The sequence below is a fragment of the Cardiocondyla obscurior genome, linkage group LG06, assembly GCF_019399895.1.
Source record: "Cardiocondyla obscurior isolate alpha-2009 linkage group LG06, Cobs3.1, whole genome shotgun sequence".
Classification (NCBI taxonomy): Eukaryota; Metazoa; Arthropoda; class Insecta; order Hymenoptera; family Formicidae; genus Cardiocondyla; species Cardiocondyla obscurior.
The window spans coordinates 876,152-890,294 of record NC_091869.1 but is presented as its reverse complement, the minus strand read 5'-3'; the positions used below and the strand labels follow the sequence as shown (position 1 = coordinate 890,294).

Sequence of the window (14,143 nt, the reverse complement as noted above, 5' to 3'; positions counted from 1 at the left end):
TCGCGTACGCTCCATCTCGTCTCCGGATCGTTCCTCCTTTCCTCTCGCACGGTTTCCTCTTTCTTTCGCCTCCTCTGGCCGTCTCGACATCAGCTTCGCTCGACCTCTAATTCTCGAGCGAACAAAAACTTAATCGGTCGCTTCCTCCGTTCGCTCTTATGGTCACTGCGGGAGAAAAAGAGATCGAAGAGAGAAGGAGGGAAAGAGGGATGAGAAATGGTGAGCGGTGCAAGGGTCCGCGGCAGGACGAGGGCTGGCCTAGAGGGCTGGCGCGATGATAGGGCGAGGGTACGATAGAAAATCGAGGCAGAAAAAAGAACAAAAAAAAAAAAATATAAAAAAAAAAGTACGGCGCCCGAAGGCCGGCTTTTCCTGCAGAATACGATCGAGATTACCTTCGGCGTAATCTTCGTATCCAGTAGCTATAACCGTCTGAATTCATTTAACCGCGCGGCGATACGTGTAGGTGCAACGTTGAGCTGCTTACCAGCCGGTTTTACTTGGAGGCGCGCGCGAACTTGAATCCCCGTGAGTAAAAGTACGCTTCTATCGAGGTACACCCTCGGATCGGAGGTAAGAAGCACAAAGAACGAGCGCGACGAAAGAGTTGATTCGCGCGCGGAACGATCGAGGAAAGCAGACGCGGCTAATTCATAAGACCGAGCTACGGGTAGGTAGGTATAAAATGGCCGGAAGCTGCGATAGTGACAGCGTGAAAAATAATGCCAGATGTTCACTGGTTGATTGCTCATCCTCGACCGAGAGTAAAGAATGATACTGTTGGTTACGCTTCATTGCCGCCCGTTTTTTTTAACGCGAGATTGGACAATTCTAAAATACGCATACGGAAAAAAAAGAAAAATAAAATAAAGCAAATTGTCTCTCGCACACTACTTAGGCGATCGTGAATGTCACGTAGAGCATTAACGGATATCGATTCTATTAATGGTAAAACATTTTTTTTTTATCGAAGTAGACTCTAGTCGCTCGTTTATGTTACTTCGCATAATATAGAAACTTTTTTTCTTTTTTTTTTCTTTATACTAATCGACATATATTTTCGTTTGAATAATTAATTCGAAAAGTACTTGTACGGGAATATCGATACTCAGGGAAATACCTGAGAATCTCTACGATAGGAATAGATAGCCGTAAGCGTACGCGGTGCGTACTCCGTTCGGCGCATCACGGAGGTGTTAAAAGCACGACGTTGATTAAATTTATGTCTCTGTCGGTCGTGATAAATGCGATAGTTCGATCTGGTTATAATTTGGGCCCCGAGTAAAAGGAGTACTTAGGAGGTGTACGAACCTTTTAGTACGTGTCACGCCGATATCTTCCCACCACGATTTACGACGACGATAAAGCAATGACGAAAGCGAAAAGAATGGGACGAATTTACTTCTCGCATATTCCCTGGCTAATCAATTTAAATACCTCTATGTAACGCTGCTTGATTAATCACCCTTGTAATACTTTGAATATATTTCTCGAAACTCTCGCGAGCAAGATATTGGCGGTGAGAATTATTAAGGCCGGCTCGTACGTGCTAGCGAGTTGCGGAGATTTCAATTCGCAATGTTGCAGGCGCAATATTTTTATTTTTATTTTTTTTTCGAATAATCACGTTCAAGTATTACATTATGTTTTTTTATTTTTACGCGTTACATTAAATCGAATTTATTAATCGATTATAAATTTTACTCGTAATAAATATTACCCTTTTGTTTTTAATAAATATATACCGTGCTTTGAACGGCCGCGAATAAATATTACCGATTATTCATCTCGCTAATGAAAGCGTAATTAATAAGCGCGAGTATCGCGAGGTTTGTTGTAGCAGCCGATACGAGGACGTATTATTCACGCCGACGGGAAGCATTTCACCCGAAGCGAATTATATTTAACTAACGTGGCAGGCAATGAAGCGAATATAATATTTAGCGGACGGGCGAATGAATAGTTATCTATTTATGTAAATAAACATCGCTTCGTGAATGCCGCCCGCGGCGGTAGGATGCGCGGTCCACTTTCCAGCATCCGACGATCGTAACCCCAGATGGATGTCCGTCGTATCGCACTGAAAAAAAAGGAGCTATATTTGGTAATAATTATCCAGCCTTGGTTGATGTCATGGATTATGGATAACATTAACCAAAGCTGGATGATTATTACCATATACAGCCCCTCTTTTTTTTCAGTGCGGGAGTACATCCTCGGCGCGTAGATCTGCTTTTCTCTTCCCTTTCTCCCCGTTACTCTTTTCTTGTTTCTTTTTCACTTCCTCCCTTTCTCTCTACCGCGGAATTCCGTTGCTGCGCGAGTTCAAATCGAGAGAAAGAAAAAGAGAGAGAAAGATGAATATTCGCGGCAACTGAGCGAGAGATAAAGAGAATGAAAGAAATAGATAGATAGATAAAGAGAAAGAGAGAAGGATATATATATCGAGAAAAAAAGTCTACGAGGTCTAGAAGCGAGAATTAAAAAGAGGAAGGAGTAGAGACGCGCGCGTGTGCGTTGAAATGAGCTCGGGCAGAAGGAAGAGGAAAGAAACATACTCGTTTCGCATTCTGCAGCGCGCTAGTCAGCGGCTAACTATAAGAGGAGCTAACTATAACCCGAAGTTTCTACCCCGCGGCAGCTATTTCGAGGTTCCCTCGCGCGCGTTGTCGCACCGCCAGATCCTGACCCCGTCCCGAGAAAGAGAAAGACAAACCGAGCGTCCCGGGAAGACGAACGGTTGCTCGCCGAAAAATCCGTAAACGTAATATACTACGTGAACGGCGTAATAACGCTCGCGATTAAACGTAAACAGCGATACCGTCCGCCGCGACGCGAGAACGCTTGTTAGGAATGTATTAGCGCGATTAATCGCGCCGTAGACGTGACAGTTTCCACCTAAGTAGCACCTAGCTAATCTCGGCTTGATAACTCACCCGGCGAACTCGGAGCACGTCGCAGTTTAATGAAAAAGATCTCTCAAGCCGGCTCGCGACTATCTCGTAAAAACAGTTCGAAATGATCCCGCCGGATTGAAATTATTGCGAGTCTTATTAGTAGCTTAATAGTGCGTTACCGTATATTATTAGCCGGAGATATGATCGCCTATTCCAGATATTCCAGATTTTGTAGCCGGGACATTTTGCACCTGAGCGGACGGTGTAATCGTATCGCCGGCGATAATGTATAATTCTAAGCCGGTTCGCGTCCAGTTTTCTATACGCGATATGTTTAATTACGTTTAGTTACGTCGCGACGATTAAGCTCTCGCTCGGATAACGACACGGGGTCAACGGCACGGAGCCATTTCGACGACGCTCGCCGTCTCACCTCTCGTTCGGCAAATCCTATTATTTATTTATAAACTGCGAAATCTGTTGGAACGCGCGGAGGATCGCCCGACGTTTTCTTGGCTTCGTTATAGTATAAAGTTACGTTGTTAATGGTAACGCGACGAGCGTCTCCGGAGCGCGGCGTAAAGAAAAAGACGCTAGTCTCTTTCTCTCTCTCTCTCATCCAGGTGATAATCGCGGTTTAAACGACATAAACATAAGTAATGAGCTGGATATTCCGGATTATAACGATAAGGTGGATGTGTATATTAATATTAACGCTCATATGCCGCAAAGGAACGATTGAGAGAAAACAAATTTAACTTCCGACATGACGTCTACAGATAAGAGACCCGTGAAGCTGCTTAAAGTCTCCGCTGTAGAAAATCTCGCGGTACGGTTACGATTCCAGGTGGATTTTGCACCTGCGATCAATACGATCGAACGATTTTCGAGCGATTAGTCTGAACGAGCGACTGGATTAACCTTGCGCTCTCGTCTCGCTTGAAAACGCAAGCTTTCTCGCTCCACACCGCTGCGAAAACAGAATCGAGCACGTTGCCCGATGCATGTCGAACGAACCGCGCCGCCGAGATCGCGTGCATCCGGCGGATCAGAGTATCCTTTTCGTGTCTCCTTCGAGACCCTCGGATCGCGCCACGTTTAACCTTGCCGGTTTCCTGAACCCGTAGAAAAGCCCCTGATCCCGTTTTCGTCTTCTTATCCGCGCCGCGCGATAGAAATATTATACACCGGGCGATTGCAATAGCGAGTTACGCAGTCTCTTCGCGAGATCGTAAAATTACCAAGACCCAGGGCGAGATGAGACTTCCGCCCGAGAAATAGTTTTGTTCTCTGAACGGTGCTCCTCAGTGTCACCGTAACGTTCCGCTGTAACGTTAATTTCCGATCACGAAAATTGAGTTATCCCGAAGGTGAGTTTCACGCAGGGTTGCTTCGCACGCGGATATTCGATTATCGGAGGACGGTTTCCGTGTGTTACCGAGGTTGCTTACGACGGTATAATTGATCAATTACGCTGATAACTCCCACGTTTTCGAGGTGCCTCGCGTAACGTATAGCAATAGCGGCGCTGCCCGTTCCGCCCGCGAGTACAAATGACCTCTGGATCCCTTCGGACACGTTATTGCACATGCAATACACCTGTTACTCCACGCGTTGCGTAAGTTTCCTCGGTGGCGAGCCCGCGAGCCAAACTGACCGCAAGAATTCCGAATACTTTCACTCGTTTCGAGAGCTGGTGCGGTGCCGCGCGGCACGAATGTCGAGAGACGCGAGACGGGCCCACGAGAAAGTATCCCAATATGTGTAGCACGATCTGATAACCGCGGTACAAGGGCGCAGACGGAGGAGAAGGTGGGGTGAGGGGAGGGCGACGAGAATAAAATTCCCCGAGTTACATGCTCGAGTTCGAGTCGTTACGTTACGGAATGTACGAATGCATTAACGGACGCGGACGCGTTTTCGCCGTTTTTTCGCTGATCGCGGACAGGTGCGACGTTATGCCCTAGCGAGGGCATTATTGTCCGAATGTCATGCACGGGAACAGGCTAATGAGATCCCGCCGTGGGCCGCTCTACACGGGTGGTCCCGAGATGCATTTAGGCAGAGCGAATCCCTTCCGACGACAATAGCGAGCGCAGGGTGGACGGGACTTTGTTTCGACCGAGTGACGTATGCGAAAACGATTGCGCGTTCGTCGCTTGGGTACGTTTCCAACGAACGTGACAAGTATGAACTTTAAGAGCAATCAATTTCCATAATCGTTAAATAAACTTTTATTCAATATCGCGAGCTCTTTTCACGCGCCGCGTAAACTCGTCGTTGTTCGATCGGTCAGATAAAAATCCGATACTAATTAAGTAATGAATTTATTACGCTGCGCCGCGCAATATTCTCGCATTGGACATAATAGTTCATAAATAATCACGGTGTAACAAGAAATAATAGATAGATAATTGTAACGCGCAATAGTATATATCAATTTGAAAAATTAGATTAATATCCCGAGATATGCTGCTTAAAGATAGCTAGTGAACAAAATGAGCCGATACGCGCGCGTGCAACGCGATCACGTTCCACAGTTATGCACGCTATGCAAACCAACTCGGCCGCGCTAACTAATTCACTGATATTATCAATTTATGATCACGCGCGTGCGTGATTCGGTACAGGCGAGAACCGTTTCGCGCGGGAACAAAAGCGAAAGCTAACGTTTGAAGCCAGACACGTTACTCGTGTAATTATTTCGTGTGGTTATATCAAAGCTATCCGAAGCGTGAAGTGACTGAAGAACTTCTAACCCCCTTCTACGCCCCCAGCTTCGTAACGGTAAAAAGCGTCGGATATAATAATTTCCAGTTAACAATTATTGAGGCATAATCGGAATCGATGCGTTAATATTTGAAACGGTTATAGTTAACTACCGCTCGTAAATAAGATTTGCGATATTGATTGGAGTAAATCGATCGATATTTCGTTCACGTAATAATTTATATAAGTTTCTGGCTACGTCTCGGCCACGAATATCAATATTTCTGGCTGATCAGACCCCTCGAGGCCCAAGCGAGGCGACGCGCTCCGCATATCTAGCTCGTCATCTCTCAAATCTGCGGGAACCTTGAGGGATATCTCGGCAGACGTATCTATTTAAAATTGCAAACCGGTGGCCCCGCGCGATGGGATCTGTCGAGAAAAAGGCATAAAGCGACCAAAATGTGTCGCACAAAAGCCCCCTAAAGAAGGTCAACCGGACTCAAAGGTCAGGCGGAGTCAACCGATGCGATTTGGTTTATGGCGCGCGCTCGTATCCCTTCTCCCTCTCGTATTATTGTATTTTCGACGATGATTTACGATAGGAGCGACCGCACATTTGTGTTTCCCTGCAATCTTTTTTTTTTTCTTCTTTCGTTTTTTTTCTACCTCGCCACTGCGCTCGACAGCAATGCAGCGACGCGTCACGGGACGTCATCGGCAACACCCCCGGAATTTCCGGAGCTGACGGTCGTTTTCGTGTCGCTTGAAACGGCAGTATTTTTTTTTTTCTTTTTTTTTATCGGATGTAAAGTAATAAACAATATGTCAAATTTAAAGCGACACGCGCATTTAATTCGCTCCATTTTAATTTATCGAACGTGAAGCAATAAACGCGTCAAGCCACAAACGATATACGAATTTTAATTGCCTCCCGTTGTAAGCGCTTTATATTTCTGCCATTTATTTTCTCGTCTCGTGTATAAAGTGGAGATATCTCTCCGGGTACGATAGTGCGATTTGCATTTGAATTTATTATCGTTTCAAACTTTAGAGGTTTCTTTACGCTTTCTATGGGCACATTTATTTCATATTAAACTTATCTTTCTCAGTTGATTATCACAAACTTCGATTTGTTTCACAAAACGTTAATTTAATTTTCACGGTGTATTATTAATACGTTTTCACTTACGTTGAATATTTAATTACTAATGCCGGAATTGAGAAAAAGATATATGTTGCTTCCATATTTTCTCCCAACGACATTATCTGTACGGAAAGTTTTGCACGAGAGCATATGACGTAACCCGTAAATCGTAAGATTAGAAATACGCAATGAGCCGTAAGGCTGTAAATCTATCGTCAGTAGAGGAAAGTAACCCTCGTAAAAATCTATAATGAATCCTACACGTAACAGTGACCTATCGTTGCGCTTACTTTCGATGCGCTGAGTTCGATGCACTCGGTTTCGCCCATCTCGATGTATGGCGTTGGATTGCCGTTCTTAAAAGATAAAGAGGAAGGTTGAAAAAGAAAAAAAAAAAAAGAAATAAGTAAATTGCTAACAGAAAATGGTTGCAAAAATTGTTGCACAACTGAACGCTGCGTTACATAAAAAATGGATGAAGCCACCGAGCGGTAATTTTCAGTGAATTGAGCTTAAAACATAAATTTGCCAATCCAGATTGCGTATATCTCAAGTAATTTCTGTAATTCATACCATTTAAGATTACATTTTAAATTCCTCTCCGTGTGATTATATTTATACATGCATATGTTCATATATTGTATAATAATATATGTCGCAATATTAAAAAAAAAAATTATAGTACGCGAAATGTACGTGTATATTTTTCGCGTTGTACTTATAGTGCGTAAATACGATTTCTTTTCTTCGGTAAGGATCAGATTTAAGCGGACAATGTATCATTGATGATAGGAGATCTAATTTTATCGAGGCTAATGAAAGGGCACACGTAGACTTAAGCGATTCAAGGATTTTCTCGAACCGATTAAAACCCTCGAGAAATATTGCCTCATCGTAATGTAAATCGCGATTAACGCAATTAAAAACTCGAGAACGCGTCGAGCAGGTTTAACGCGGTTATCGCGACCTAGCGAAGAGGCGCATCGGAGCGCACGGGAGCGGAGCGCCTTCTGACAGATGGCCACCAGAGATTTCCGTAAGAAAATAACGTTTACAAAAACGTTGACGAGAGAAAGAGAGAGAGAAAGAGAGCGATACATCGTGAATATGGCGCGGGCTTTGGAGGGATTCCTAGAGAGCGACGGTGATTGTTAATCCTTGCGAAAGCGACTCGTCACGATTTAAGTGGAACCATCTCGCTACCTTTGCATATTAAACACGAGACACGCTTGTACGTTAACTGTGCCGGTTCCGCACGCGGATCTATTAGGCCCGCCTTGTCAATGGGGGGATTAAAGATGAAAAGATAACAAGATTTCGCATTTAATTTGAATTTTTTAAGAATACCGAGGCATTTAAACGGAGGAGATAATCGCGCGGCGCAAAATCGACGTACGCGCGTTACGTTACACGACGTTGTTAATTTTCGATACCGAGAATCGCGATAGTACTCGCATCGGAACAAGGGAACACTTTGTCGAACGAGCTTGTATACGCGCACACTTCGCTCCGCTGTAACTTCATCCGTTTCTTTACCCCCCTTTTTCGGGCTCACGTCCGGTGGCAGCTTCTGCATTTAGCAGAAACCTTTTTCACGTCGATGTTAACGATTTTTTTTACGTAGTAAATCATAAATATACCGAAAAATAGCGCGGGCGATTACGCTGGTATATAAATTTGCTATATTGCGGTAGATTAATATTAATTGCACCGCTTGAGACGTTTAAACGGCCGTAGATGTACCGAGCGTGTGAAATAGCGCTACGACAGGTAAAAGCGAATCGACCGCTTTCGCGTGCTTTGCAATTTATGCGAACGCTTATAGTTCAGTGAAATGAATGTGGCGCTATCGATCTTTCTGTAATTCCACCTTTATTCCTAGTTTAACGTAAGACGCTTGATTTATTAAACATGAATTTGAACTTCTCGCAAATGTGTAACGCAGCGAAGTGCATTGAGAAATATTGCGTTAAAGACATCCGCGGGAGTCTGAAAACACGAAGACGAGCGGACAAAATTTCTTAGAAATAAACTTCGCATTTTAGATCGGAGATGAAAAGTCCCGGTTCTTAATTGCAGGCAAAATTAATTCAACCTTTTCTCTTTTATCTACTTAAGAGTTTTTTTTTTTTTTTTCTGGCAAATAATGTTTTGATAATTACGCGATATAATTTTAAAATTTTTATTAAAGTTATGAAATATGTTTATTTGATGTCTCGAAATATTTGCTAGTTGCGCTTCTCAAAGAAACGCAGACGCGATCGCGCTCGACTTACGAACGTTATCACCAATTAACCATTATTGTCGCATATCGTCACTGCTGACGAAGCTGTAGATGCTTCGCAATCATGTTCTAAGTTGCGAGAACAGTGGAATTTTATAGTCGTTCCGTTGCAGCGGAATATCTCGCTTCCGAATCATTTTCACGATGCCGTTGCGGTAGACGCGATTAAATCCAAAACTGCGATATTCCGAAAACTCGTCCGTCGTTCGCCGGCGATAAAACTATTTTTTGGTAATTAGTTCTCGACATTTTTACGATTATCTACATGCTGTCGCGACAATATGTCCCGTAATCTGACGAGGTTCGTGTTATTTAGCACGTCAATCGACGTGAAACTAATATTTATACGCAACACACATTGTTATGAAAAATCTTCGTCACACGTTCAGTAGTAACGTGATTGCCGAGAATCGATTTGGTTGCTCCGAACTCTACGCGTACATTTACAGCACTAATACCATATTACGTGAATAAATATTGACGTTATAAATTACATACTGCAATTTGCGCCGACAGTTGTATGGCTCAGAACTGAAGTAATTGTATTACGTATACAATAAACGCGGTGATGGTTAATTGAAATTGGAGCGACTGAAGAAGGGGGAATATAATAATTCGCCGGCCACTGCATTGCGTTTAAATAATCGAACTATTACGCGATAGATAGTAAATTAATCGTTACAATGGCCCTTTTATTTTACGGAAGTGCGGATGATCGTTGCGGGTACTTACCGCTGCCGGATGCGGAGAAGACAGTAGCGAACTAACGTCTTCCGGTCGCCGTGCAAAATTCCTATGGTGCAGCGCGGAAAAACACCCCCACAGCCGCAGGCGGTTGTTCGGTACAGTACTGATGGTTCGTTCTTCTCGGAAAGGCACAGGTGTCATCGCACTGTCACGGCGCACGCAATTCAGAATTGCCGCATAGGATACCGCGGTGTGTTACCCCCCTCTCTATCTTTCTCTCTGTCTTTTTTCGTTTTTCTTTTTATATATGTGTGTATATCTTTCTCTCCGTCTCTTCCTTTTCTTCTCTTTTACCTTTCTTCTTATTGTGCGTGACGTATCGGTAATCGCGACTCGAGAAACAATCGGGAAATTCGGGGAGTGGATGGAACGTGAACCTCGATCGATGTCCGTGCGCAGACTGCCCGCACCATCGTCGCCGGTTGCCTCGCGTTCGTCATACTACGGCCTCTCGCTGCGTCTTTCTCCCGCACGTGTTTCCGCTCTTTCGTTCTTACCCCCACCGCCCGCGCTTCCCGCCTCGCTCCCACACACGCGTATTTCCCGTAAAAATTAATTAATAACACGTTACATGAAAAAAAGAAAAAGAAAAAAAAAAGTCACGTAACTTCACGTACGTGCACACTCGTGGAAATCTATTGCATTTTGCATGGGGTAAGGGAAAGCAGAGAAAGAATTGTAAAGAGAAGCACTTAACTATCGTTGAGTTTAACAAGTCGCGTATAAAAAAATTTTTTTATTATTAATAATATAGAATATTTCCCTGTGGCCAATTAATATTCTATGAAATATATACGTAGGGAAATGAAATCAAGCATATTCGTTAAGTTTGAAATTAGGGATAAATTTATGCAAAAGTCAGTAATGAGTCTACGAAAAAATTATTTCGTCAGAGCACGCTTGTACATTTTTTTTTTCTAAAAGTAGTATGTATTCAAAATAATTTTATAATTAAAAAATTTATTTAAATAGAATTTATTTTAACGTGCACGGTGAATTCTGTGCCACTTAAAAGACTTTCGAAGACTTAAGTCCGTCGAAGTCCGTTGTCGGATATGTGACGAGACGTCATTAAGATTCCGTGCGTCGGTTTCAAAACCAACTGGCATTTGTTCTCTGTGAATGTAGGATAGAAAAAAGAAAGAAAAAAAAGAGCACCACACCTGAAAGCTGGCCTTTTCTTTACATAGACGCGCAACCGATGAACTCGGTATTCATTTAACACTGTATGGCATTTTAAAAATTACTTTACATTAATATAATAAAATTTTTTATACATATATCATATTTTTTTAAATATTATATCAATATTAATAATACACAGTATTGTATACGCGGTGAATCAGAATGGATAAACCAGTTTTTTACCGTAGGAGGTAAGCTACCTACTGGAAATCTACACTTCTAATATACGTAATACGAACTGTGGATTTATAGTAGGTTTTAGTCGGTAGCTTACCTTCTATGATAAAAAAACTGGTTTACTTACTTTGATATACTCTCCGAGCTCTCCGTACGATCTAGTTTTATTAAAAAGAAAAAAATTAATTTAGTTATTACGGGCGATAGGTATCGAAGTAATAAAATTTAACTCGTGAAATTTATTATTTATAAATTTTATAAAAAAAATTATGGAAAGGTGTTATAACAAGTAATTTTAATTGCGTGTAAATATTTTATTACTTAGCGCCGTATCTGGTAAGAACGTTAGTGACGTTGCTATAATTATTTCTATGAGCTATCATTAATGGCGTGATTCCGAAGGAAGCCTCGTAGTTTACGTCAATTAGATTGTTTTCCAAAATGTATTCAGCAGCTTCTTTATTATCAGTTAACGCGGCAACGTGTAGAATAGTTTGACCGATATTGTCCGTGAGATTGACATCGGCGCCTAAAGATATAATACTCTTTATCACATCCAAATTTCCATGCTTTACTGCTTCGTGAAGCGGCGTAGAGCCAGTAGAGTCCCGTGCATTCAAAAGATTTACACTTAACGTCACAAGTGAATTAATCACCCTTTCATGACCGTGAAATGCTGTATGAATTAAAGACTGAATTAAAAATTACATAATATAAATGAAAATTTAGAAGGAAAAAATGTTTTAATTTATTAAATAATTTTTTAATTATAGTTTAAAAAATATTTTTTAGTAAGAGACTAGTATTAGTAAAAAATGGGTATTGATTTTTTACACAAAAATTACTTGCAAAGCAATTCAACTACATGTTTCTTTAACAACTACAAATTTAAGTTGCGTGACTGACTAAAGATATCTTTCTCCACTGAAGATAATAGCAATTTCTATAAAATTATTAATTCAAAGATATTCACAAACGTTTATATTAATTTTGTACTTTAACGAAAATTAAAAATTACATTATAACAATTAAAAAAATTTTCTCAATGCATTTTATATTTTTAAAGTTTCGTAGTTGTTTTAGCAGAAACAAAATTTTATATAGATAGGTATGTTATAAATATATACAATTACCAGCAATGTGCAATGCACTGCGGCCGTTGTTGCTCCGATCGTTGATGCATTTTGGCAAATGCTTTAGTAATATATCGATTACATTTTCATCCCCAACTCGACAGGCTATAAGCAATGGTGTCCAACCATCTTTGTTACGTAAACATGCGTTAGCGTTAGCAGCTAAAAGGGCATTGATACATTGACAAGCTGCGGGACCGCTTTTGGTGCACGCAAGCATCAAAGGCGTCCAGTCACCGCGTTTCAAAGCATCTACTGATGCACCTATTAATCGAACGATAATATTCATTATTAGTATTACAAATGTACATAATATATTATAATATTAAATTAACTAAGAGTACAAGGTACTTACATCACTTTCTAACTTTAAATTAAATTCTAAACAACTTGTTTTTCGACCGAAAGGGCTCAAATTAATATAATTTAATTTACATACTTTGACAAATAAATAAATCAAATGAAGTGAACAAAGTGAAACGTATGTAATTGAAAGCAGATTGCAATTTATTTATGGCGGCTAATAATTAATTGAGAGAGACGAGAGGAATACCTTTATTCAATAAATATTTTAAAACGTCTTCCTGCGCGAATTGCGCGGCTTCGTGTAACGCTCTCTTCATATCTTTGTTGGTAACGTCGACTTTATTAAATCTCGGTATGTTGAAACGTTCGCACAGATACCTCACGATGTTCATATCACCTTCTCGCGCGGCCACGTGCAACGCAGTATCGCCTGATACCGCGTGACGAAAATCGCTCCAGTCGCCGATTCCGTGTTTTTCAACTAAGACCTCTACCTTGTGTGTGTCTCCACTATGGCAGGCACGTAAAAAGTCGCGCGACACATTAGTAGTCTCGGTTTGCGAACGCACCCTCATTGAATGTGTTTTGCGGAAACAAAGTAGCCCGACTTTGTAGCTCAATGAAATTATTAAGTCGTTGTAAACTGTAAGAGATCTCGCGCTAGAGCAAAGTGGTGATCGGTGAGATTTTCGAGCCGGTACGAAGCTTTTGTTTGCCACTGTTAGACTACCAGTCTCGCAGACACGTGCTGTCTCCATACGTTCAACCGCGTGGACTTTAAATGCGATAGCAACGGATGTAAAGGAAGCGAATCGGATGGTTCATAAAAAATTTTTGCAAAATGTAGCGCTAAATTGCGATCGTTGGACGATCGCGTTATCTTTGGCTCGTTTCTCTTCGCGAACGGTATTTTATGGTTTATACTTTGAGTATTGATTTTCTAGTTTTATATGTAACTCTTGGTGTCACATTCGGCGACATAGATTAGCACCTGCTGTTGTGTACTTTTTTTTAAATAATAAAAAAAGTTTTTTTTCGAATAAAACAAATATAGAATTGTATTTTTATGTTTATCTAGATGTGCTACTTTTTTTTTAATGACGAAACACATTCAATGTCTTATTTATCAACCGTCGATTATGTCAACTCTGTTTAAACGAGAAAGATAATTTTAGTAATGTATATGAATTTTAATAAGTACAATTATTATTAGAAACGAGCGGCATTTAGAATAATTTGAGCAAAATATGATGTTATATTTTTCAAATTCTTTAAATAAATTTAACCCGAGACGTCAAACGGATTTAATTTTAAGTTTAAATCTCCAAAAAGAATGATAAAAAATTTAAAAACTATATACATATATACTTATCAATATCTCTTTTTTTCTGTAATTGTTTGCGGGGTGTTATATTTTCACTTTTGTCGAGGGTTCTGCAATTATATGTGAGACGAGAGGTACAGAATAAGACGAAAGGAATAGAAATCAAGGGCAAGCATCCAGTCGAGCTCCATTATGAGGTGTAGGCATGTTAAAATTATCATACATATTGGCTAG

General features: G+C 41.1%; 2 protein-coding genes across 2 annotated transcripts in view; both read right to left on the bottom strand.

Annotated features, from left to right (window-relative positions):
* The window catches only part of LOC139103554 (uncharacterized), a 28,585-nt gene extending 18,269 nt beyond the window's left edge, over positions 1 to 10,316 (bottom strand). Inside the window, exon 1 of the mRNA XM_070658361.1 lies at positions 9,770 to 10,316. The gene's annotated coding sequence lies outside the window, so the exon portion shown is untranslated. The remainder of the gene's footprint in view (positions 1 to 9,769) is intronic.
* A 464-nt stretch (positions 10,317 to 10,780) lies between these two features.
* LOC139103228 (ankyrin repeat domain-containing protein 16) lies at positions 10,781 to 13,846 on the bottom strand. The gene is made up of 3 exons (XM_070657704.1): positions 12,833 to 13,846; positions 12,280 to 12,543; positions 10,781 to 11,822 (listed from the first exon to the last, which is right to left on the bottom strand). The coding sequence occupies exons 1-3, from the start codon at positions 13,341 to 13,343 to the stop codon at positions 11,464 to 11,466; spliced, it is 1,134 nt and encodes a 377-aa protein (XP_070513805.1). The 5' UTR covers positions 13,344 to 13,846; the 3' UTR covers positions 10,781 to 11,463.
* Positions 13,847 to 14,143: the final 297 nt, after the last annotated feature.